General features: G+C 37.3%; 4 protein-coding genes across 7 annotated transcripts; 3 read left to right on the forward strand and 1 right to left on the reverse strand.

The window, feature by feature from the left end:
• The first annotated feature begins 2,644 nt into the window (after positions 1-2,644).
• LOC110418561 (MA3 domain-containing protein) lies at positions 2,645-8,328 on the forward strand. 2 transcript variants are annotated; one of them, XM_021431323.2, is made up of 4 exons: positions 2,645-3,090; positions 3,458-3,708; positions 5,904-5,998; positions 6,169-8,328. In XM_021431323.2, the coding sequence occupies exons 2-4, from the start codon at positions 3,471-3,473 to the stop codon at positions 7,981-7,983; spliced, it is 2,148 nt and encodes a 715-aa protein (XP_021286998.1). In that variant the 5' UTR covers positions 2,645-3,090; positions 3,458-3,470; the 3' UTR covers positions 7,984-8,328. The 2 variants fall into 2 exon arrangements, with proteins under 2 accessions (XP_021286998.1, XP_021286997.1); XM_021431322.2 differs by having other exon boundaries at positions 2,649-3,090; positions 3,455-3,708.
• Positions 8,329-8,675: 347 nt separating this feature from the next.
• On the forward strand, positions 8,676-14,032 carry LOC110418562 (tetratricopeptide repeat (TPR)-containing protein). Its single transcript, XM_021431325.2, has 12 exons — positions 8,676-9,085; positions 9,491-9,710; positions 9,908-10,000; positions 10,092-10,193; positions 10,302-10,469; positions 10,549-10,637; positions 11,420-11,541; positions 11,728-11,909; positions 12,182-12,466; positions 13,099-13,246; positions 13,324-13,717; positions 13,853-14,032. The coding sequence occupies exons 1-11, from the start codon at positions 8,919-8,921 to the stop codon at positions 13,695-13,697; spliced, it is 1,950 nt and encodes a 649-aa protein (XP_021287000.1). The 5' UTR covers positions 8,676-8,918; the 3' UTR covers positions 13,698-13,717; positions 13,853-14,032.
• Positions 14,033-14,148: 116 nt separating this feature from the next.
• LOC110418563 (uncharacterized) lies at positions 14,149-15,821 on the forward strand. 2 transcript variants are annotated; one of them, XM_021431326.1, is made up of 2 exons: positions 14,149-15,499; positions 15,713-15,821. In XM_021431326.1, exons 1-2 carry the CDS (start codon positions 14,798-14,800, stop codon positions 15,758-15,760), a joined length of 750 nt encoding a protein of 249 aa, XP_021287001.1. In that variant the 5' UTR covers positions 14,149-14,797; the 3' UTR covers positions 15,761-15,821. The 2 variants fall into 2 exon arrangements, with proteins under 2 accessions (XP_021287001.1, XP_089639849.1); XM_089783723.1 differs by lacking the exon at positions 15,713-15,821 and having other exon boundaries at positions 14,149-15,669.
• Positions 15,822-17,953: 2,132 nt separating this feature from the next.
• On the reverse strand, positions 17,954-22,197 carry LOC110417649 (Haloacid dehalogenase-like hydrolase (HAD) superfamily protein). 2 transcript variants are annotated; one of them, XM_021430103.2, is made up of 8 exons: positions 21,659-22,197; positions 21,473-21,543; positions 21,230-21,388; positions 20,854-20,920; positions 20,375-20,470; positions 19,996-20,042; positions 19,639-19,719; positions 17,954-18,761 (listed from the first exon to the last, which is right to left on the reverse strand). In XM_021430103.2, the coding sequence occupies exons 1-8, from the start codon at positions 21,986-21,988 to the stop codon at positions 18,638-18,640; spliced, it is 975 nt and encodes a 324-aa protein (XP_021285778.1). In that variant the 5' UTR covers positions 21,989-22,197; the 3' UTR covers positions 17,954-18,637. The 2 variants fall into 2 exon arrangements, 1 of the variants encoding a protein (XP_021285778.1); XR_002445338.2 differs by lacking the exon at positions 17,954-18,761 and adding an exon at positions 20,142-20,291.
• Positions 22,198-22,234: the final 37 nt, after the last annotated feature.

A 22,234-nucleotide genomic window follows, 5' to 3' on the forward strand; every position in this document is an offset into this window, starting at 1 on the left:
TACTATTTTACACAGAACACAGTCAGTGAGATGGATAAATGGCAATTAAGTACAAATAAAGTACAAAAAGAATGAGTTTTTAAGAGTGTAGTTAGATCAAATAGATCAGAAAGTTATCACCCATGATTCAGTCATTTATGGCAAAGATTATAGAACATGCTAGTATATGAACATGATCCATCATAGGCAGTACAAGGATATTGGTTGAATCAGTGTTGTGGTTCAGGTTCCCATATCATATCTGTTGAAGCAATAAGGATTCTGCCCTAGTAATAAAAAAATCAAAAGAGTGAATGCAGGGGAAATTTGTGCCATGCACTTATAACTTAGTATGCCTTTTTGTTTGCTATCTAACGCTGGTTTATTGGTACATGATATTGAAGCATGTTAATCTCAGGAATCTTGGTGGATGTTGTATAGCCGCAACTAATTGAAAAAAATCCCAATATTTGGTAATTGGTCCAAATGTTGGGCTACAAAAATCAGTGGGTAATCTTCTGCATTTTACACTTCTAGTGAAGGAGGGATTCAGTTGTGTATCTTTGATATGATACGAGAAGCCAAAGAATTTTTAGCAGATGCGTCGAGGAAAAGTCATGGTCTGTAGGGTTATCTGTCATCTAGCAACTGGGATTCAGGTGCACTGGACCTTCCTAGAATTTAAGCCATAGATTTTTGAATGTGGATGATGCGTAGCTTCAACTTTGAAGATATTTCATCTCCTCAATACCTGTAGCACTCTAGGTGAGGCTGTGGGACTAAATGAACTACCTTTAGCTCAGCCTCTTTTACGGTATTTTCTTTTGCTGGGGTAGCTTTCGCAAATCCTTACGAAACAGTAGCTTCAGGTGGAGTAGGATTCCCCAGAACCGTAAAATCTTAGTGTTGTTTCTGTAATTTCTTTTGTTTTCTTTATTTATTCATTGCACCAAAAAAAATAAATAAATAGAAAAGCATTATTGTAGCTTGAGAAGGGCAACTTACAAGCAATCCTTTCATCTGTATCTTGTACCCACCATCGTAGTTTCCCTGGTTCTGTAGCAAATTTGTAATGGCACTGAGCCATTGACATATCAAGAGAATTGAAGAGCATGTCCTCCTATAGCTTTAAGGTGTGGAAGGCACTACTGCCCTGTAACAAGTTTTCTCTATTGCTTTTTATATAAAAAATAAATAAAAATTTAATTAGCTAGAAATTTTCATTTCGTGCTCAGTTGATCAACCAACATTTGGATAAGAGCATATGAACCCATCCCCTGTACTCATTATGACTTAATTGAATTTCCTGTCCATCTTTTCTTATATGACGCTTTTTAAAATCTAATACTATTATTCTCCACAAACCCTTTTCTAATCCTTACATTATCTTATCTCGTCTTTGTTTGAAATATCAACCGAATCTATTATCCTCAAACCGCCCTTTGTTATTCATGTTTTGTCTTTTTCCCTTTCGTTTTGATTTTCACAAGCCCCTTTTTGGCTTAGACTGATCATCACATAATAATACAAGTAATTACATGTACATGTCGGTGTCGCTTGTCCGTACTAAAAAATATAAGGATTTAGCTTTAACTCAACCTTGATTAGACCTTGCTTGAGTAGACATGACAAATTTCTTATATGGTATGATATTATGATACGAATATTTTAGTGAATTTGAAGTAATCATATTTTATGTATTAATCATGTCAATATAGACAGTTATATTTGCTTAATTTATTTAAGAATTTTTAAAACATCATTTATTAATTGTATTATTATTTATTTGTACAACACATGATTTGTTTATTACTTATTTATTTAATAGGATAAATACGTTTAGTATAAGGTTAAAACTTGTTGATTGACTAATACAAATATTAATATTTTTATGATGATTAAAATTTATTCATATTGAATGTTATTATATTTGATAAATATTATGATATTTATAATTTTTTATTATAAATTTGAATAAAATAATTATATTTTAAATTATATAAATTTTAATTTATTCATGTTAATAGTGTAAATAAGTTATAAATGGTATAAGTTTTAATTGTGTTAATCATATGGTATTGTATAAATTTAATTCGACATGTATAATAAATGTACTGACGTTTACATGTTGTATTACAAATTAATTAAATTATTTATGTATATGTTTAAAATTTTAATACGACATGTTTATATTTATTTATATAATTATTTATGTTATATACTTAAATGACACGATTAAAAATTAAAAAAATAAATTACTAAATCTAACTTTAATAAAAAAAATGTATCAACATTGTCTCACTTCATTTATTTCCTTTGTTTAATTTTATTGTTGAAAATATTTTTAAATCCCTTTGGTAGAAAAAAATAGGTAAAAAAAAACAACAAAAAATCAATTAGAAAGAGCCTTATTCGTCTAAAATTTAACAACTTATATTAATATAATTAATTAATTTTAATATTTGATGTATGACTCAAACACTAAAAAAATGGGTAACTAAAGATATGGATGGATTTAATACTTTTACCAAATATGGATCGGGAATTTCTTTCCAGGCAAGAAAACAAAGAATTTAAAGCAAGAAAGAGTAGTTTAGACAATGCAAGTTGTGTTCCGCCCAAACCCTAATCCAAAACCGGTAATAAACGCAGCCAGCAACGCCGGGTGTCAGCAAAGGACAGGGAACCGGCACTTCAGTCCGTGCCGTGCAGCAAGCAACGCCACGTGGACTTCAAAAAACGATAACATCCCCCTCCCTCCTTTGGTGACGTGTACCCGTAACCGTAGCCTCCCTATATATATCCACTTCTGGCTCGGCCCTTCTTTTTCACTCTCATCCATTTCCTCTCACTTTCTTTATAACCGATTTCCGACCCGAATCTTGGATCCAACTCTTTGCCTGGAGCCCGACCCTTTTTCTTTGATCTAGGGCTCCTATTTGGATCTTCTCCTTCTTTTTTCCTCGCCGTTTATTAGGGGGACTCCAACCTGAGGTCGGATTAAGAGATCCGATTTACTTCTGTCTTGGCTTGAGATCCGGGCCACGAACAGAAGGATCGGAGTCGGGTTCTCAGTTCATTTTTCTTTATTCGAGTTTACACAAAAATCAGGTATTTTTGCTCATTCTTATCCTTTTCTGTGCTTTCTTTTTGGTAGGTTTTGTTGTAGTCGTCATGTTTGGTTGCCGGGAAAATGGTGGGAAAATAAAGGAAAACAGAGTGCTGAATGTAACCGTTACAAGTTGTGATAAAACACTTTTTTTTATCTATCTTAGTTGAGATGAGATTTTATTGCATTTAACAGTTATTTCGTGGCTGCTTTTAAAACTTTTTTACTGCTCAGATTGTTTTAATTAACTGTTTAACTGAATTAAATATTTGTTTTTGCGAAAACAGTGCAATCCAAGAGAAAGTAATTACTTGCTTTTTTAACGCTAACTTTTAGTTTTCTTTTGTTTTTTTTTTAAAAAATTAGAAGGTATATAGATTAAATGGCGTCCAGTGAGGGATTTCTTACGGATGAACAAAGGGAAATGCTGAAAATAGCGAGTCAGAATGTGGAGATTGCGTTACCCTCTCCAAGATTGTCATCATCCCCGAAATCCCCGCCTTCTTTGCTTTCTGATCATCAATTAAAGGTTCCTGCTTGTGGCAAGGCGCCAACTGGTGGGATTGCAGTGAGGCATGTCCGCCGGTCTCACTCAGGGAAGTTCGTCCGTGTAAAGAAGGGTGAGCCTTCTTACCACTTGCCATGTGTATATTGATCCAACATTCATCCAAGTTAATTGTTAATTAGTTTGAATTGTTCGATTCAATGCATTTATTCCTCCTCATACGTCTTTGGTTATCTGTTTCATAGCTTGCTAGCCTTGCAGATGCCGTGTGTTTTGTTTTGCATTTAATAATTATTTGCATATATTTCTTGAATGACATGTTTCCATATTGTATTTGTGGGATGAGTTGAATTCACCTTTATTATTTGACGCTAGCTGATTAATTACTAAACGAAGTATGATTTGAGAGAAGGGTAAGATTTAGGTGGAGCTTGTATGTACCCTAAAGACGTGTAAAAGATTGATGATTCATTTTCAATCTCACCTTAAACTGATAATTCCAACCTCCTGATGATGAAAGGTTTATTATAAGTTACTGAGTGGATTTTGTCATATTTAAAAATTTTGTTGGCTGATATGCAGTAAGTTTTAGCTTGCTGAGCAAGTCATTTAGAATGTTGCCCTTTATATGGTTACTATGTTTGTTTCCTGCTGGACTTGTAGCTTAACAATTCGGGGCTTCAGCAAGATGAATATAGTTTACTGAAGTTTCAGATTTTTGTTTGTTGCTTTAGTTATTTTTGTCTGAAGGTACATATAGCAGTTAAAAGACGTTTCATCTTGTGTTCTCTTATACCATGATTTGGTTGTTATCTGCATGTAATTCATATAAGCCTTATGGTAAGCTGGTGCTATTACGTTGTGGGATCAAATTGTATGGGGATATTCGTTACTTATGCATTGGACCTCAAGGTCATGGTTTAGAAAGTTATGTTATGAGTATAGTGGTACATCCTCTGAGGGGAATATCCTAACTACATGTTTGGTAGAAAGGAAGGAAAAAGGTGAAGAAGGGAAATCAGAAGAGGGAAAGAAAGGAAGCAAATGCATTTTGGTTATGCTTGGTACAAGAGATGGATAATGAAAGGAAACAAAAGTTGAGGGTAAAATCGTAAATCAACAATTGTTTTCCCTCCCATATTGGACGGATTTGAGTTTAATGGAATAGAAAGGTACAAATCCACCAATTTTCCTTTCCTCTTTCTACCAAACAAAGGAAAAGATTGAGGGAAAATTATGTTCTTTCCACTACTTTCCTTCCTTTTCCCTCCTATGAAAAACTGTGTAAAGGACATCCTATTTTTCAATTTTTTGTATTCAAGCTGTTGTTGGATATTCAAGGCATATTCATGCAAAGCAGTTGTCAATTTGGATTGTATCATGGATATAACTGCATACTTGTGTCCTAGGAATCTATGATATCTGTCCATATAATTTATGTTGCTTAATATATAGTTAATACCAAACAAGTCATGGTGGGACTTAAAGCCTACTTATTTATCAACACAAGAGCTGGTGGAGTTATTGGAGAGTAGATTTTGACTTGACGATGCTGGGGGATTGGTCTAATCAACAATGATCAGCCAGACACCAAAGGTGCTCAAAGAGGAAAGAAAGTCTTCATTTGATCCTTTATTCCTTATATAACTATATAATCTTTGACCAATATCACCTCCTTTCTCCACTGATTTACCCAGTGCTTTGTAATTCTTCAAGGCTTGCTCAATTAGCACCATGAGACTGGTAGCTTTGTTGATTTTCAATGACATTTTATTATTTTAAATTTAATGAGATGAGGGGATTATAATACTGTAATGTTTGTCTTAGAACCCTACTAACTTTTAATAGATAAAAAGATGGAGTGGAGAGGTTGGCTGATGCATGGTTTGAGGTCTTTCATAGTTTGTTCTTTTGCTTTAGATTGGTAAACAGCATTTGCTTCTAATTCTTTATTCATGCTTCAATTGCTTGTTATATATTAATGCCCCAGTGGTATTTTTGAAGTACATGATTAGTAGGAACTTGTGAGTCTCAAGTTGCAACTCTCGGGGTACATCTACATATTATTAATCTGCTGCAATAGTACATAAAACCATTCCAAGGATAACTGATAAATCAAAGTGATCATATTATCATTTATTTTCTCAGCTTTTGCCAGTTTTGCGTTTAATATTGGTAAATGGTACTATGTTGCTTTTTATCTGCATTTTTGTCAAAAACCTTATCATGAAAAATGGGAGACTGCACTACAGAATTGTTATCTGTTGTTTCTTAGTAATTTTTGTTGTCTTCCTTAATAATGTGAAACAGATGGTGGTGGTGGTAAGGGTACATGGGGGAAACTGCTTGATACCGATGGGGAATCACATATAGATCGAAATGATCCGAACTATGACAGTGGAGAGGTATTTGTGCTTTTTAGTCTCATTTGTCTTTTGTATACTTGTATGTTACATTTCTTTATCTGGTACAGCACTGTTGTTTATAGAGTATTTGAACACGACTCGGACTTGCTAGCACTGTCATTTGTTAATAAATTTTGGTGATGATGCTTAATTTTTTTACCCTTTGACAGGAACCATATCAACTTGTTGGATCAACTATTTCTGATCCCTTAGATGAGTACAAAAAGGCTGTTGTTTCAATTATAGAGGAATATTTTAGCACTAGTGATGTGGAATTGGCAGCATCAGACCTCAAAGATCTTGGCTCAAGTGAATATCATCCTTATTTTATTAAGAGGCTAGTCTCCATGGCCATGGATAGGCATGATAAAGAGAAGGAAATGGCCTCAGTTCTGTTGTCTGCACTGTATGCTGATGTCATCAGCCCAGCCCAGATTAGGGATGGATTTGTCATGCTTCTTGAGTCTGCTGATGACCTTGCTGTGGACATACTGGATGCTGTTGATATCCTTGCTCTGTTCATAGCTCGTGCTGTGGTTGATGAGATACTCCCCCCAGCTTTCCTCACAAGGGCAAAGAAGACACTTCCTGAATCTTCCAAGGGATATCAGGTTCTCCAAACTGCAGAGAAGAGCTATCTCTCAGCTCCACACCATGCTGAACTTTTAGAGAGGAGGTGGGGTGGTAGCACTCATGTCACAGTTGAGGAAGTGAAGAAAAAAATTGCTGATCTTTTAAGGGAGTATGTGGAGAGTGGTGATACATTTGAGGCCTGTAGGTGTATAAGGGAATTAGGTGTTTCATTTTTTCATCATGAGGTTGTTAAGAGGGCTTTGGTTCTTGCCATGGAAATTCAAACAGCAGAACCACTTATGTTGAAACTGTTGAAGGAAGCGGCTGAGGAAGGGTTGATAAGTTCAAGTCAAATGGTGAAAGGGTTTGCTCGGTTAGCAGAGAGCCTTGATGATCTTGCTCTTGACATTCCATCTGCGAAAACCTTGTTTCAATCTATTGTCCCAAAGGCTATCTCTGAAGGATGGCTTGATGCATCATTCATGAAATCCTCATATGAACATGGAGAGGCCCAAAATGAAGATAAAAAATTGCGGCAGTACAAGGAGGAGGTTGTAACTATAATTCATGAATATTTTCTCTCAGATGATATTCCAGAACTCATCCGGAGTCTTGAAGATCTAGGGTTGCCTGAGTTTAACCCAATTTTCCTTAAGAAGCTTATTACTCTTGCCATGGACAGGAAGAACAGGGAGAAAGAAATGGCATCTGTTTTGCTCTCTGCTCTTCACATTGAGATCTTCTCCACCGAAGATATAGTGAATGGCTTTGTCATGCTTCTGGAGTCTGCAGAAGACACTGCCTTGGATATTCTGGATGCTTCCAATGAGCTTGCTCTTTTCTTGGCTAGGGCCGTCATTGATGATGTCTTGGTTCCGCTAAATCTTGAAGATATTGTTAGCAAGTTGCCACCAAATTGCAGTGGAAGTGAGACTGTCCGGATGGCTCGATCACTTATAGCTGCACGCCATGCTGGTGAGAGGCTCCTCAGGTGCTGGGGAGGTGGAACTGGCTGGGCTGTAGAGGATGCAAAGGACAAGATAATGAAGCTCCTGGAGGAGTATGAAAGTGGGGGTGTTGTGGCTGAAGCTTGCCAGTGTATCCGCGATCTTGGAATGCCATTCTTTAACCATGAGGTGGTGAAGAAAGCACTGGTGATGGCTATGGAGAAGAAAAATGATAGGATGCTGGATCTGCTGCAGGAATGTTTCAATGAAGGGCTAATCACTATTAATCAAATGACCAAAGGCTTCACCAGGGTCAAGGATGGGCTTGATGACCTGGCTCTTGACATTCCAAATGCTAAGGACAAATTCAGTTTCTACATAGAGTATGCGCAGAAGAAGGCGTGGCTTCTGCCATCCTTTGGGTCATGTGCAGTGGAAGCTCTGCCCACTGCTGCAGCCTCTTGAGAAAGAAAAATATGTTCCAACTATTGTCTCATGTATGCAGTTGCCATTCCAGTACCTATTGTGCTATTTTAGCAGTCTTCCCAGGCGGAGGGGGGTGGATAGATAGATGTGGGATGTTTGGATTCCTTCTGATGTTTTCTTATTTTTGTGGTCATCTGATGGAGATTCTTATGATCCCAGCCATTGTATAAAGTTGGTTCTTTGCTCTCTATTGGAATAGCTTTAGGCGCATGTCGCAACGAGTAGCTTGTTAGTTAGGGATGATATGATGCCTGCTGTTACTTACAATATATGATGGTTAGGATGATGCTGTTTACTTCCAAAGGCTCCATATTTATGCTTTCACATTTGTTCCTTCTCATTAATTGCTTTTTTCTTAATATTTTTACTCTTATCATTATACTGCCGGCTAACCAATCTTTTGACGCCAGCTGCAAAAGTCAACAGCATTTTCATGCCGTGGAGCTTGACTTGTATGAATGTGAAACGTTTCTATTATTCGCAAAGTTATTGCCTTTTTATTGCGTCGCTTATCGTTTCACTTTGCTTGGGTGATAAAAAAACGTGTTGCGAATTGTCCCAACCCATAGAGAAAAGAGAAAGTATTAGCAGGCCGACTTTGGACTCAGAAAAAGCTGAGTTAGGCCCATTTGCCTTGCTCTGATCCACAAAGGGGCGGACCACATTCCTCAAAAAACATAAACCTAAGGTAAGACTACGGAGGCAGTGCCAACTGCCAAACCAAACAAAGGCTTCGTTGGCAGCCATCTGCCGTCGACTGTCGTGTTCTCTAGTCGCCTTCCAGACTACTCTTGTTTTCGTTATTATTACTATTATTTGTAACTATTATTAGCGACGCGTCATCTCTCTCTCTCTCTCTCTCATGCTTCAGTAGTTAGGTACTGCTTTGCAATTGCAACTAACTGGAACAGAAAATGTTGGAAGCGCCCCAAGTTTCCATAAAACCAGAAGAGGATACCGTAGAGAGCTTCAAGACGCTTCTTCAGCCTCCCAAAGTCGTCGTTTTAGCCGACCTTAACGTCGACCCTCCTGAAACCGACGATCATGATTCTCTCCTCCTCCCTGCTCCCGACCTTACAAGGTTCCACCTCTCTTTCCACCCGTTATATATTTTTGCCTTTGCTTCCTCTGAATCTACATTTTGTGCCACTTTTGCCCTTTCTTGCCCCAATTCGAAGAAGAAATAAAAGGATGAGTCATGGCAACTTCATAGCTTTCCTCAGTTTCCTGATATTTAATTTTAATTTTAATCTATCCATGTTCCGGAAACAAAATTTCGTTAAAAATTTCTATATAGAATCGGTTTCGATTTGATTTTTAGCTTTGCCTGATGAAGCCTTGGGGATTAAACTGCTTCAAAAACAAAACCCACCCCCCAAAACCCTTGCTTTAACAGCTCTATAAACTCACTCGATCACATTAAAAAAAATTCTGCATTTTGTCTTTTCTGAGATGAAGTAGTTGATTTGAACATTACGTGGTGTAGGTTGACTAATGATGAAAGCAGCCAAGAGAAAAGTACCTTAATTTCCAAAGAGAGTGATGCTGTAGAAGGAGAAGCTAAAAGGTTAACCAAGTTGGGGAAATGCCGTTCCAGAATTAGCAAGGCGGACTCTTCTCTGGATTGTGGAGCTGATGCAGATGGGGATCAGCCTAGTCAAGGAACGCCTTCATCTCGAGAGGAAAAAGTCAGCAGCCTCAAAACTGTTAGTCGCATCCCTTCTTTCTTTGAGTTTATGTATTCGGAAGCTTGGTATTATTGTTACTAAGAAAAACAAATTGAGTGTGCAGCATTATCTATGTGATGTTTATGGCATCTCAAACCCTCAATTCCATGACTTTTAGAGTGAAGGTATACTGCATGCTTTCTTTGTTTCTTGACAATCTTTATGTGTTCTTTTAGGGTTTGGTACATGTTGCAAGGAAGATGCCCAAAAATGCTCATGCTCATTTTGTACTTGGTCTAATGTATCAAAGGCTGGGTCAACCTCAAAAGGTTTCAAACTTATTTGTCTCTCTGACTCCACCGTTTGGTGTATGTACAGTATACCTATTACAATCAATTTTGATTTTTCTCTTTTCAAAAGGCAATTTTGGCATATGAGAAGGCAGCAGAGATATTGGTCCGTTGTGAGGTGGAGATTGCACGGCCAGAGTTGCTTTCATTAGTTCAAATTCACCATGCGCAGGTGCAGTTATGCATTGATGTTTGTTTCTTTCATCTCATTTTTAGTATGATTGAGTGAATATTAGTATAAATCTGTATGATTTCTAATCAAGCATGTATCAATATGCAGTGCCTTCTCCTAGAGAATTCAGGGGATAACGGTTTGGATAAAGAGCTTGAAAATGAAGAGCTCGAGGAGATCCTTTCCAAATTGAAGGACTCAATGCAATCAGATGTTAGACAAGCAGGTGTATGGAATACCCTGGGATTGATACTTCTCAAAACTGGCCGTCTGCAGGTATCACTATGAAATTTTCATTGTTTGAAATTGTATTTTTCTCATTACTTGATCTGATATAAGTTTAACTATGATGTAGAGTGCTATCGCGGTTTTATCATCTTTATTGGCTCTCGCCCCTGACAACTATGATTGCCTGGGAAACCTTGGGATCGCTTACCTCCAAAGGTAAGGTTGTCTCAGTATGACATGTTTGTCTGGTTGTGGCTTTTGTTTTTGCATTTCAAAATTATGTTATCATGCCTTACAGAATTGGTGAGAAAGAACAGTATTAGCAGAATGCTGGAGTGCGGGTTGGAAAGGATAACTTTGAGCGGTGTTTGCAGTAGGTTTTTTTAAGATTGAAAATATTAACCTAAGAAAATCAAATATGGACTTTATAAGAATTCATATAAGGTGTATTACTTAAAAATACTAATGATATAGCAGATATGATTATGTAACTTTCTGATTCAATTGTAAAATGCTTGTGATTCTATTTTCTTTTTTTATTTTTTCTGGTTTGTCCTTTTTGTTTCCTTTCATTAGTTCTGGATTGGCTACAGGTATTTGTCGATTAGTTTCAGACTGCTAGCCCTTTTCAAGTTGCCATTGTTCACTATGGTTATGTCAATGAGTTTAGCAACTATTAATTTTTATTGGGAAGAGAAAAGCTTCATTTCTCCAACGCGTGCTTCACATGAAGCATGTTTCCACTCACATTTGGTCTTCATTAGCTGTAGGTATTTCTCAGAATGAGTTTGTACTTGATAAGCTCATCAGACTTGTAGCTTGGAAATGTCACATGAAGAAACATGAGCGATATCTATTGACCATCCTTGTCTTAATATTTCTTTCTTTTGATTCGTACTGATATTATGAATCTGCTTATGACTTGTACATGTTTTTATTCTTTGATGCTTGATATGGTTATGTCATCTATATTCGTGCTCTGATCATCTATTTTGCAGTGGAAACTTGGAGCTGTCAGCTAGATATTTTCAGGATTTGATCATTAAAGATCAAAACCATCCAGCTGCTTTAATGAACTATGCTGCAATTCTTCTATGTAAATATGGTTCAGTTGTTGCAGGTAAGCGTTTGATGAGCTTAAATTCTTGTTTCCCAAGTCTTTTAACTTGTTGCTCACATTGTTGTTTGGAACAATTTTAAATACAGTGAGGGTTGCTTTAATTAGTTATGTATTGTTGTTATTGATTGGATATCACATGGGCGTGCTAAAAAGAGGTAGTTTGAGCTCATCGTTTTCTCTTCTCAGGTGCTGGGGCAAATGCCAGTGAAGTAGCTGCTGGGGATCAGGTTACATCTGTCAACGTTGCGAAGGAGTGTTTGTTAGCTGCTCTAAAATCAGATCCGAAAGCAGCACATACATGGGCAAACCTAGCTAATGCATATTATTTGATTGGTGACTACCGAAGTTCCAGCAAGTGTTTGGAGAAGGTGCTCATGGCTCATTGATACAGTCATTTATAGCTTCTTTTTTTGAGGTTGTCTATTGGTGTCCTTTAACATTGATAGAAAGTCTTTCATTCCCCCTTTTTCATAAAATAAAGGATGCCATCTTTTTAGTGTTCTTATGTGTATAATGGAAAAATCACATACAATTTAGTTACTAACAAGTGCTTTGTACTTAAAACAAATACTGCCACATTGTTTTGTAGTCTTCAACAAGTTTTAGTAGTTTGTTCTTGGTTTTGTTTATTATTAATCAGGCTGCAAAATTGGAACCAAATTGCATGTCTACTCGATATGCTGTTGCAGTCCATCGAATCAAGGATGCCGAAAGGTCTCAAGATCCTAGCGAACAGCTTTCTTGGGCAGGCAATGAAATGGCTTCAGTGCTAAGAGAAGGAGATTCTGTGCCAATTGATCCTCCCATTGCATGGGCAGGACTTTCCATGGTTCACAAGACCCAACATCAGATTGTGGCAGCCTTTGAGACAGAACAGAATGAGTTAGTGGAGGTGGAAGAGCGTGCTATCTTCAGTTTAAAGCAGGTTCCATTTGGTTTTTTCAGTTTAGCTTTTGTATAAATTTAATAGTGAACTTTTTTCTTAAGTGGTTAGGATGGGTTTCTTTATATCTTATGGTTCTAAGCTGTCTTTTATTCGGTTTGTTATCTACAAGACAAACAGTTCAATGACATTTTCATCTTGCCTGAATATTTCTTGCATATATACCATTTGAAAAAGATGTAACAGCAATCTTAATCCAGAGCATTGTGAGAATTGTGTAAATAATTATTGCAGTAGATATTAAGAGTATTTTTAAGACTGCCGACAGTTGAATCTATTGCCTACATGTTACAAAGCATCCTGATCTTTTCTCCATAGAAGAATATGCTTATCCCAAAACTAAAGGTGAAGTTTTTTGTAATAGTCTTAGAGATGTATTTTTTTAATGACTTCACATGCCTTCTGCCTTCATTACCCGTATTCTTTCACCTATAATTGTTTATGGAAATGCTTGGTTTGCCTTGGAAGAGAGGAGAGGAGCCTTGTGATGTAATTAATGGGTTTAAAACTTTAATTAGCACATAACTGTTTTGTGCATCTTTGGGCTTCATGTACTATTCAGATATGCTTTTCATCTACTGATATTTTCATTTCATCATGCCTGCCTTAACCAGGCAACAGGTGAAGACCCAGATGATGCTCTGCAGTGGAACCAGTTAGGCCTACATAGTCTCTGTTCCCAACATTTTAAAACGGCACAGAAGTACCTCAAGGCTGCAGTGGTTCGATTCAAAGAATGCAGCTATGCTTGGTCAAACCTAGGTACATGGCTTTCTTTAATTATTCTTTGAGAAAAGTAATTGAAGATTGAATAATCAGTTGTAAGCATATATGGCTAGGTATCTCAATCCAATTATCGGAGGAGGCAGCACAAGCTGAATCTGTATACAAGCGGGCCCTTTCATTGGCAACAGTGGAACAAGCGCATGCGATATTTTCCAACCTTGGAAATCTCTATCGACAGCAAAAGCAATATGAACGTGCCAAGGCAATGTTTACAAAGTCACTTGAACTCCAGCCTGGCTATGCTCCTGCATTTAATAATCTTGGTCTTGTATTTGTAGCTGAGGGTCAGTGGGAGGAAGCAAAATTCTGCTTTGATAAAGCTCTTCAATCAGATCCATTGCTTGATGCAGCCAAGTCCAACATGATTAAAACCGTGGCCTTGTCTAGATTGTGTGCAGGCTTGTCCTCATTTTTCATTCCAGATTAACAGGCGCTCAAGTAAAGTAGGTAGTTAACTTTTCCTAAATAGGTTTTTAAAGCTGTATATAACACATTACCATTATCGAGGAAATGTGGAGGTGTCTTTATGTGCAATTTCTTTAATTTCCTTACAAAGCAATAATACAGTTTTCTTTGATGCAGTATACCATAATTTTGGTTGAGGTACGAGGGTGTTTTAAGATGTATTACATCTGATTTGAGGGCTGATTTAGTTTAAGCGAATAGATTCTTCCACCCCTTTGGGTAGCATCAACATTAGTCTCACTCAAGGTCGTCAGACTTTGATCTTTGAGTTCCGATTAAATGCATCTGTTAATCGAATCAGTTTTGTAGTCTGATGTCGTGGATATGTGATAGCATCGTTTTGCCTCATTATGAAGATGTTGAAGCAGGCCAAAAACAGAAACATTCCCCGCATTCTGTTATTCTTGTTTGTGAAAGAACGAGTCCTACGGGTTTGCTTTCAAAGATTTAATTCTGAGTCAGTTTTCTAAAGATCCATCCATGGATCTCCAAAGAGCTAGCAAAGAGTAACTTCAATAGGGAATGGCTTTAAAAATCAAAATGTGCAATCCCATTTAATCAAGAAAGTGCTTTTGTTAGATAAAGTTATTAATAAATTTATCTATTGAAGATTTTAATGCATTGAAGTTTAGTAAATAATCTGTTCAGTATTATTATTTCTGTTACTCGATTAAATTATTTACGTTGACCAAATGGAGGAACAAGATTTTAATTTTATTTTTGGTAGGCTGATCAAATGAAGGAATTTCAACCCTCAGAAAGTATTTAGTAGTTTGAATGTAGGATGATTTCTCTAAAATGGACCTAACTGAGACAACAAAGTCAAAAGCCACACCACAATAAAGCTGGAGTTGAGGTGACAACTTCAGTAGCCATCCGCGTGACCTGCAAGACACTGTGACGCCTTCTGGTAAAAATTCCAAAACCCCATCAATGTCTGTTTGTTTTCTTCTTGCCACAGGTTCAATCCGATTACTTTGGTCCTCACTCACTCACATTCCATTACCTCTAGCCGAATAAACCTTCGTCAACCAAAACAAGTCCTTCTTCTCTCATGTAAACATGAATCTCTCCTTTTCAAAGCTCCCTATCCTCCTCAGACCTTTCCTCCTTTCTCTCATTCTCTCCGTACTGTTTCTAGCGTTCTTAGCCACCCAATCCCCTCACCACCGTCTGAAAACCGCCCTCATCCAGAACTCTAGAAATCCTCCTTCCAGCAACAATTCCGCCGGCGGCCTTCGTATCCGACCAGGTTACTCTTCCTACAATGCATACATCGAGCGCCAGCTCACCAAAACCTTGAACCCCAAACTCCGAAAGATATGGACGACTCGCGACTGGGACAGGAAAGTCCGCGTCTTCGTCCGTTTCTTCGAAAGCCTAAAGCAAAGAAACCTTCTTTTCAACGATTCAAAAGCATTGTCCATCGGAGCTCGAGTTGGGCAAGAAGTGGAGGCAATGAGGCTGGTGGGCGTGTCGGACTCGGTCGGCATAGATTTGGTGCCCTACCCTCCACTTGTAGTAAAAGGAGATTTTCATGCACAGCCATTTGAGAACCGGACCTTTGACTTTGAGTTCTCTAACGTGTTCGATCACGCGCTGTATCCCTGGAAGTTCGTCGGGGAGATCGAACGGACGTTGAAGCCAGGTGGGGTTTGTGTTCTGCACGTGGCGTTATCCCGACGGGCTGATAAGTACTCGGCCAATGATTTGTATAGCGTGGAGCCATTGGTGGAGCTGTTTAAGGAGTCGGAACTGGTCGAGGTGAGGAAAGTTGATGGCTTTGGGCTTGACACTGAGGTTGTTTTTAGGAAGAACAATTATTAGTTGATTTTTTCCCCTTTTTTTCGATAATATATATATATATATATATATATGTATATGTCTGTACACTGTTTAACTTCATTGTTTTAATTGATTACATTATTTTTTTTAAGGACTTTTTTATTTTAATTAATTTAGGATGAATAATTGCAGAAAACACTTGGCAGTATACGTACGAAGTTAGTATTTCCTTTAGTATAAATCTGCATTGGGGTGGCAAGAGATGAGCAAAAGCCTGTAATTCATGAGTGAATATATCCAACTATCAGAAGGAGACAGGGTTTATTACTAAAGAAAACAACAAACAAGGTTGTTGAATATAAAAATACTACTAGTAGATCTTTTTTGAAGTCTCTTTCAGCTTAGCAATAGCCGTTGCGGGGAGGATGAGGAAGTCAGCAATATACTTTATTGAGTATGTTGGATGTAAGCTGATTGGGGTGAAGGACAAGTGTGGGAATAAGATTAAAATAAGATTTGGGTGCGTTTGTATTTGGAATTAATATATATATATGTTGATTATTATATTCATTAATTTAATTATTCGATTAATTTGCATAATCAACCTCACTTGATGTTTATTATAATATATTTAAATACCACTTTAACTTGTGTCAATAAGCGTGTATGCACGATTGGTATTTTTTAAAATTTTTATTATAATCCTTATAAGGTTACACAATAAATATGAATAATGATTATATTTTGATCCTTCTTTAAACAAAGTTTTGAACTTTTTGCAAGCATTTATAATAAAGACAAAAATGGAGAACATTTTGTATTGGGTTGGGGGAAAAAAATTCACAATGATATGTAGATAGTTCAATGGTTGGGTGGATAATGGATAGCATTAAGAGAGGTGATAGATAAAGGTAGTATTGATGGGTATTGGCCTGATGAGAGTTTGTTGTGGAATTTAATAGGGATAGAGAGTTGGGCATTTGACATTAAGAGGGTTGGGATTCTCCAACCAAACACCAATGGTGATGCATGTAATTTTAATCGCCCCTTCCCATTAAGTCAGTCATATATGTACATTTATATATCAAATCAAATCAAATCATCAATTATATTATCCTCCAAAGGTAGATTAGCTGTGTAAGCAATTTGATCCACATTTATTACACATGTACATGTGTGAAGGCTTCACATGGAATTTATAGAACCCAGACTATGACACATCCCGTGAACTTTTTGCTTGCCTCGTCCATAACCATATCTTTCCTTTTAACAAAGGTACTGTAATTAGACAATTTAATTAGCTAAAGTGTCTTAACGAGGTTTAACATTCTAAAGACTTCCTCTTGTAAACTAATGTTGAAACTCTTATACCCAATAAGATAGAATTCTTAATCACAAGACTAATCACCAAGAAGGTGGATTGGTTGGTAAGAAGCAATGATGGGAAGTGAAAGAGGAAATCATGATCAATTGGTTATGCTAGTTAAGTCGTTGCTTGTAATCAATTTGAGTGCTCAAAATTCAACACCTCTCATCTTTCCAGACTGGCAATGGCTTCGGCAATTCCATTGTAGCTCGTGATTGCTTATATTGTATGTCACAGCGTTTTTTTCTCGGTTTAATTATTAGTTTGATCTCTTCTATTGTTCTCTCCAACTCCCTCCATTGAAATGTGAAGGAAGGAAGCTCCATCTTTTCTCTTTTCCCTTCTTCAATTCTTTTTTTTTTAAGGCTAATTAACCCTTTTTCTTACCTTTGTTGGACCGTTTAATTACAATCAAATTGTGATAAAACCTCGAAATTAATTATGCAGTTCGAGTTTTAAAACCATGATGTGCGCCACATGGGCATATTCTATCATATTACCTTTTGTCGAGGACCACAAAGATTTTAAATAGCTAATGGGTTATCCCCTCAAACCCAAAGATATCCTTCGTTTGCTGTCGACTGCCCGACTTGTCCTTTTCATTTTATTTTCTTCTTAACGGGGTCTTCTCAAATGCCGTGGGAAGTAATACAATACAAAGACATGTCATGTGAGAGGCTAATGCTAATGCTTTCGGTTCTACTGTTGTTTATAGCTAAGCGAACACAGAGTTTCGCAGGGAACACCATGTAAACGGTTAGATTGGCACTACATTTTGATTATATCTCGAGGGAGACATTGGGATTCTTTCTATGAATGGATGTACAAGTTTGAGCATATTTAGCAGCAGCAGGTATCCATGGCAGTGTGTTACCACATGGACCTACCAATTTCTGGTTCTCACTTGGTCCCCCGTATAGTTTCTCTCCACCTGAATGCAGCCTAGTTGATAAACACTTGTCATTGTTCGGCATTGAGGTTAGATTGAAGTGCAGCTATTAGCCCAAAAGCCCTTTCCCACCACCCACCTCAATGCCAAACGGGGTGTAGGAAGCCCAACTTGAAGCTTCAGAGGTAATGAATGAGGTGAGTGCTGAACTCGGTAGTCACTAGTTTTTCTGTTTTTCTGTTTTTCATGGCTAAAACAACCGCACAATGAAAGGGTTTGGTAGCAGCATAAAAGAGAAATGGCTTATACAGTTATACCTGCGTTTTTTCTCTTCTCCATTTGTACCAAATTGAACACCCGCCAAGTAAAAGACTCTGATCGGGGTGTGAGTGACCCCTCACCAGTTTCGCATGACGTTATGCAACTTTCATTAATTAATGTATTAAAGATTCTGTAAAAAAAGGGAAAAAAAGAGATTAAAGTACGAAGGATATTCATTTTCCCCCTGGAGTAGTATCTTGGGCTGTTGTCATCTATCACTGAGAGAGGTGATAGATAAGGCCTCGTCATAACATCAACTAAGCTTAAAGGATCTAGTGTTAAACTGTTACATCAGCTAGCCTTTCACGAGGAGAATTAACAAGAGTTGGGCATCCAAGGAGTCAGTCAACATGAATACTATCACGAGAGACTTATTTCAGAAATGCAGTCCCTTGTAAGGTAAAGTCGGAACATGCCGTTACAGGCTGTAACAACAGCCGATACAGAAAGTATTCGTAAATCATCATTGAAAATAATTGGCCTTAAAAGTGTAGGCATCTAATTCTGGATCTCAACAATCAATTAAGAAGCAAAATTACTTTTAACTAACATACTGCTTCTCAAGAAGGCTTCCACAGAATGCCAAGTCGAACTGCTCTTCTGGTGGATCTCCAATGCAGTCAAAGACTGCATCAGCATTTAAGAAGTCTTCATCGGCTGTGTAACTGCAGCCAGAGGTAAGTCAATGTTTACATGAATTACTAATGGATGGTATGAAAGGAAATTTTCAGAGTAGCTAGATTGGCATTAAGATCCAGGACACTTTTCATAATCTTGCTCTCTTACAGGATGATGAAGACCTAGAAATTGCTTTCATGCAAAGGAAAAGGAAGAAAGGGGTAAGGGGTAGGGAATGGGAAGAGAACTTCTCATTTCTGGGCAACAAGCACAGTACTTAAGCAGCTTGAGAGCAGCCTATGCAAATTCCAGAGAATGAGAAAACTTAGAAGTGTCTGTAAAAAACAGAAATGTTTCAAAGGATTTCCTTCAGTTTCAAGTACCAAATCCATAATTTAAGATTTGCTTCTAGTTTGTCCCATCTGAAAGCATCATAAAGTTGGGACACTCCTTAACCTAGTTGCTTGACAAATCCCCGTATCAGCAAGTCTAACTGGTAAATTTCACACCCAGCTGACCTCTAAGTGAGAGAACGTAGCAGTACCAGAGATTGCAGAGGTCAGCCACGATTTGTTTAATGCAAGTGAATCATTTATCAGAGGTTTTCCCACCCACATTAATCAACCAATCCAACCTACAGGTTTTATCTTTTGTTAGAAACATATAATTAATTCGATTGAGCAAATGAGAGTTACAATCATCAGCAATCAAAAGTTGTTAGCATCCTCTAGTCTGGAAAAGTACTGTTCATAGCACCTCCCCCACTAATTAACATCCTTACAATTGTTCACTTCCACAAACTGGAATATGATAACTAAAAGTTCCCACAAAGGTACAAAAACAGAATATAGTAATCAGGAAAGAATTTTCATTTAAATGGACTAGTTAGTAAAGAATTTTCATTTATATGCTAAAAATAGTTACCTGCTCTTTGTGACTATGCATGTCATTCCTGCAGCTTTGGCAGCTGCTAGTCCTATGGCGCTGTCTTCTACCACAACACAACTGAGGAACAAATTGGAAAAAATCAGATCCAAATCTTAAGCAAATATAAACATTTTTTATAAAACAAATGGAAGTTAATAATAGAAAATATAGCATTTCAATAGGAATTTGCATGGAACCAACTGCCAGCAGGTCGAGGAGTCAGTAAGTTGAAATCAGTTTGAATCTTCTAGGATATTTAACTGATTTTGCAGTATTGACCAAGCACATTGTATGTGTGATTAATTTGTTATTGATTACATCAAACATCAGTAAGGGTCTATTATGATGCCATACCTTGAAGGATCAACACCTAGAGTGTTTGCTGCCAATGTGTAGATGGCCTGCCAGATAGAATATTCACATTTTAGTAGTAGATAATACATCTTCCATCTGTACAAGGATATGAATGAACTTTAACTAAGAACCATAAGGGGCCACACATTGAAATAAAGCATGCATAGTTTAAGCATGGGATTTAGAAGGAGCCTCTTCTGTTCCTAACAGCCAAAGTAGTTCATTCTCTTATTTTGCATCCATAAGGACAGAAGGCCCTGGCAATCACTGAAGTTAGATTTCTGTTTTCGAAGGTTCTGAGAGAAAAAATAAATGATATTATATCCATGTGGTTTCATTTCCATTCTATAATTAACTTTAAGAAGGATGCAATACTTACTGGATCAGGTTTTTTACGAGGAACCACATCTCCAGCAAATATCTTGATCTTTTCTGCTCGCTCTGGTCCCAGCAAACATGAAACTACTGCAGAGACCTGAAAATAGCATTCCTATTTCAGCTATCAAATTCGAAAAAAGGATTCAACTCTTGCTATCATATAATTCAATAGAGACTAAGATGATTACAAACTCTTTATCCCAATCCTAAGGTACAATATTTACAAACTTCAATCTGTGCAGGATCTGACTAAAGAAGAATAGATCACATAAGAATTCAGTATGAACCCTCTGTTTAAAACGTCAGGTTTATTAGAGATCTTCAAAAATGTGACATACTGGAACTTAGTCTATTATTCTGCTTGCTTAACTTTTTGAATAGCATAAATGCAATTTTAGATTTGCTGCAAATCATCATTAGCAAATTAAGTCAATACTCAATCATACAGTCTATCACAGTTGTAGAACCTGATTAGCATACCGCCTTCTCATTGGATGTGCTGCAGACAGCAACTTTTACTCCTTTCTCCAAAGCTTGATCAACCAACCTGTTTAACATGATATGATAACTTAGCAGACCAGAATCTGGAAAATGTAATAGCTGAAAATAAAACTAGTATTAAAGGACAATCATAGGTAAAGGAATTCCAGTGTAGAAGTATCTCATAGCCAACTCTGGAAGCACGTTTTAGTCACATATGTGATCGAATTCTTCATTTTTCTTGCTATTCTTTAGAAACATACAAAGAATCCCATTTATGATTAACTTTGAATCCTCCGGAAAAAGTTGATGCTAAACACAAAAATAGAGTAAAAAGGACTACATAGATTAGCAGAAGTAAGAGAGAGTGACTAACTTTGCAACACCGGGACGAAGAGGTAGCAATCTATTTTCAATGAGGGCCATGAACAACTCAGTCTTTCGCTTGTGAAGTGAAGCAATGAATTCCTTTCTTTCTTCTTCAGTCTTTGGAGCTTTATCTGGCCAGCCTGTCTTGTTAAAGTAAGCTGTCATCCTACAAACACAGAATTAACTGAAAACTACTTCAATTTATTAGTAATTTGAAAGGGTAAAAAGAAAAGGTATGAAAAGAGATTACCTTTCTTTTCCACCTCCTATTTTGAGCAACTCCCCATATAAATCCACATCCCATGTTACACCCAATTCTTTCTGTTCCATCAATTAAAGTTGATTATCTTTAATCCAACCATTCATCAAAATATCTAATATTCCCATAATGTACAGAAGAGGGAAAAGAAGAAGAAGGTAGGAAGTTTTGAGTTACTTCTTTGAAAGTGTCATTGAAGGAAATCCTGTGGCCATCCTTCTCAGTATCGACGAGGACACCATCACAGTCAAAAAGAAGAGCTGCTGGAAGAGTAGAAGAGGAAGAAGAGGAAGCAGCTGAGCATTTGATTTTGAAGGAGGTGCAGACTTGTTTCGTTCTTGTTGGCGTTTTGTTGTAAAGGAATGTTGTTGATGTAAAGAGTGAAGACGGTAAGCTCTTTCTACTGAGTTGATGATGGCTGCAAACAGAAGGCTTGGTTTGAGTGAAGGAATTAGTTGAAGAAGAAGAAAATGTTGGTAAGGAAAGGGAGATGGTGGTTGAAGCCATTTTTGTTCGGCTGGCTTCTTAGAGTGTCCTTTTGTCCTTCTCTCAACAAGGGAAGATTGATTCCGTCGGTTATGACTGGTGCCCTTTTAACGGTCGCCTGTCCCAACTTATCCGCCACAATTTCCGATTGGTCACCACGGAACCGGGTTGGATCCTATTTAGAATCTGGACCGTACGATAATCTATGGACACCATTAAAAAAGAATTTCTTATATTCTTCTTCTAATTAGAAATAGGCCCAGTTAA

The sequence above is a fragment of the Theobroma umbraticum genome, unplaced genomic scaffold, assembly GCF_002168275.2.
Source record: "Theobroma umbraticum cultivar Fairchild unplaced genomic scaffold, ASM216827v3 scaffold_50.0, whole genome shotgun sequence".
Classification (NCBI taxonomy): domain Eukaryota; kingdom Viridiplantae; phylum Streptophyta; class Magnoliopsida; order Malvales; family Malvaceae; genus Theobroma; species Theobroma umbraticum.

Bases quoted from the DNA above. Each gene is read 5' to 3' on its own strand.
- LOC110418561 (XM_021431323.2), top strand. From the start codon at position 3,471: ATGGCGTCCAGTGAGGGATTTCTTACGGATGAACAAAGGGAAATGCTG. The intron at 3,709-5,903 runs GTGAGCCTTCTT...AATGTGAAACAG, and splicing joins GTTCGTCCGTGTAAAGAAGG to ATGGTGGTGGTGGTAAGGGT. The intron at 5,999-6,168 runs GTATTTGTGCTT...ACCCTTTGACAG, and splicing joins CGAACTATGACAGTGGAGAG to GAACCATATCAACTTGTTGG.
- LOC110418562 (XM_021431325.2), top strand. From the start codon at position 8,919: ATGTTGGAAGCGCCCCAAGTTTCCATAAAACCAGAAGAGGATACCGTA. The intron at 10,638-11,419 runs GTAAGGTTGTCT...TCTATTTTGCAG, and splicing joins GGGATCGCTTACCTCCAAAG to TGGAAACTTGGAGCTGTCAG. The intron at 12,467-13,098 runs GTTCCATTTGGT...TGCCTTAACCAG, and splicing joins CTATCTTCAGTTTAAAGCAG to GCAACAGGTGAAGACCCAGA.
- LOC110418563 (XM_089783723.1), top strand. From the start codon at position 14,798: ATGAATCTCTCCTTTTCAAAGCTCCCTATCCTCCTCAGACCTTTCCTC.
- LOC110417649 (XM_021430103.2), bottom strand. From the start codon at position 21,988: ATGGCTTCAACCACCATCTCCCTTTCCTTACCAACATTTTCTTCTTCT. The intron at 20,471-20,853 runs GTATGCTAATCA...TGCTATTTTCAG, and splicing joins GCACATCCAATGAGAAGGCG to GTCTCTGCAGTAGTTTCATG. The intron at 18,762-19,638 runs GTAACTATTTTT...CTCTGGCTGCAG, and splicing joins TGCATAGTCACAAAGAGCAG to TTACACAGCCGATGAAGACT.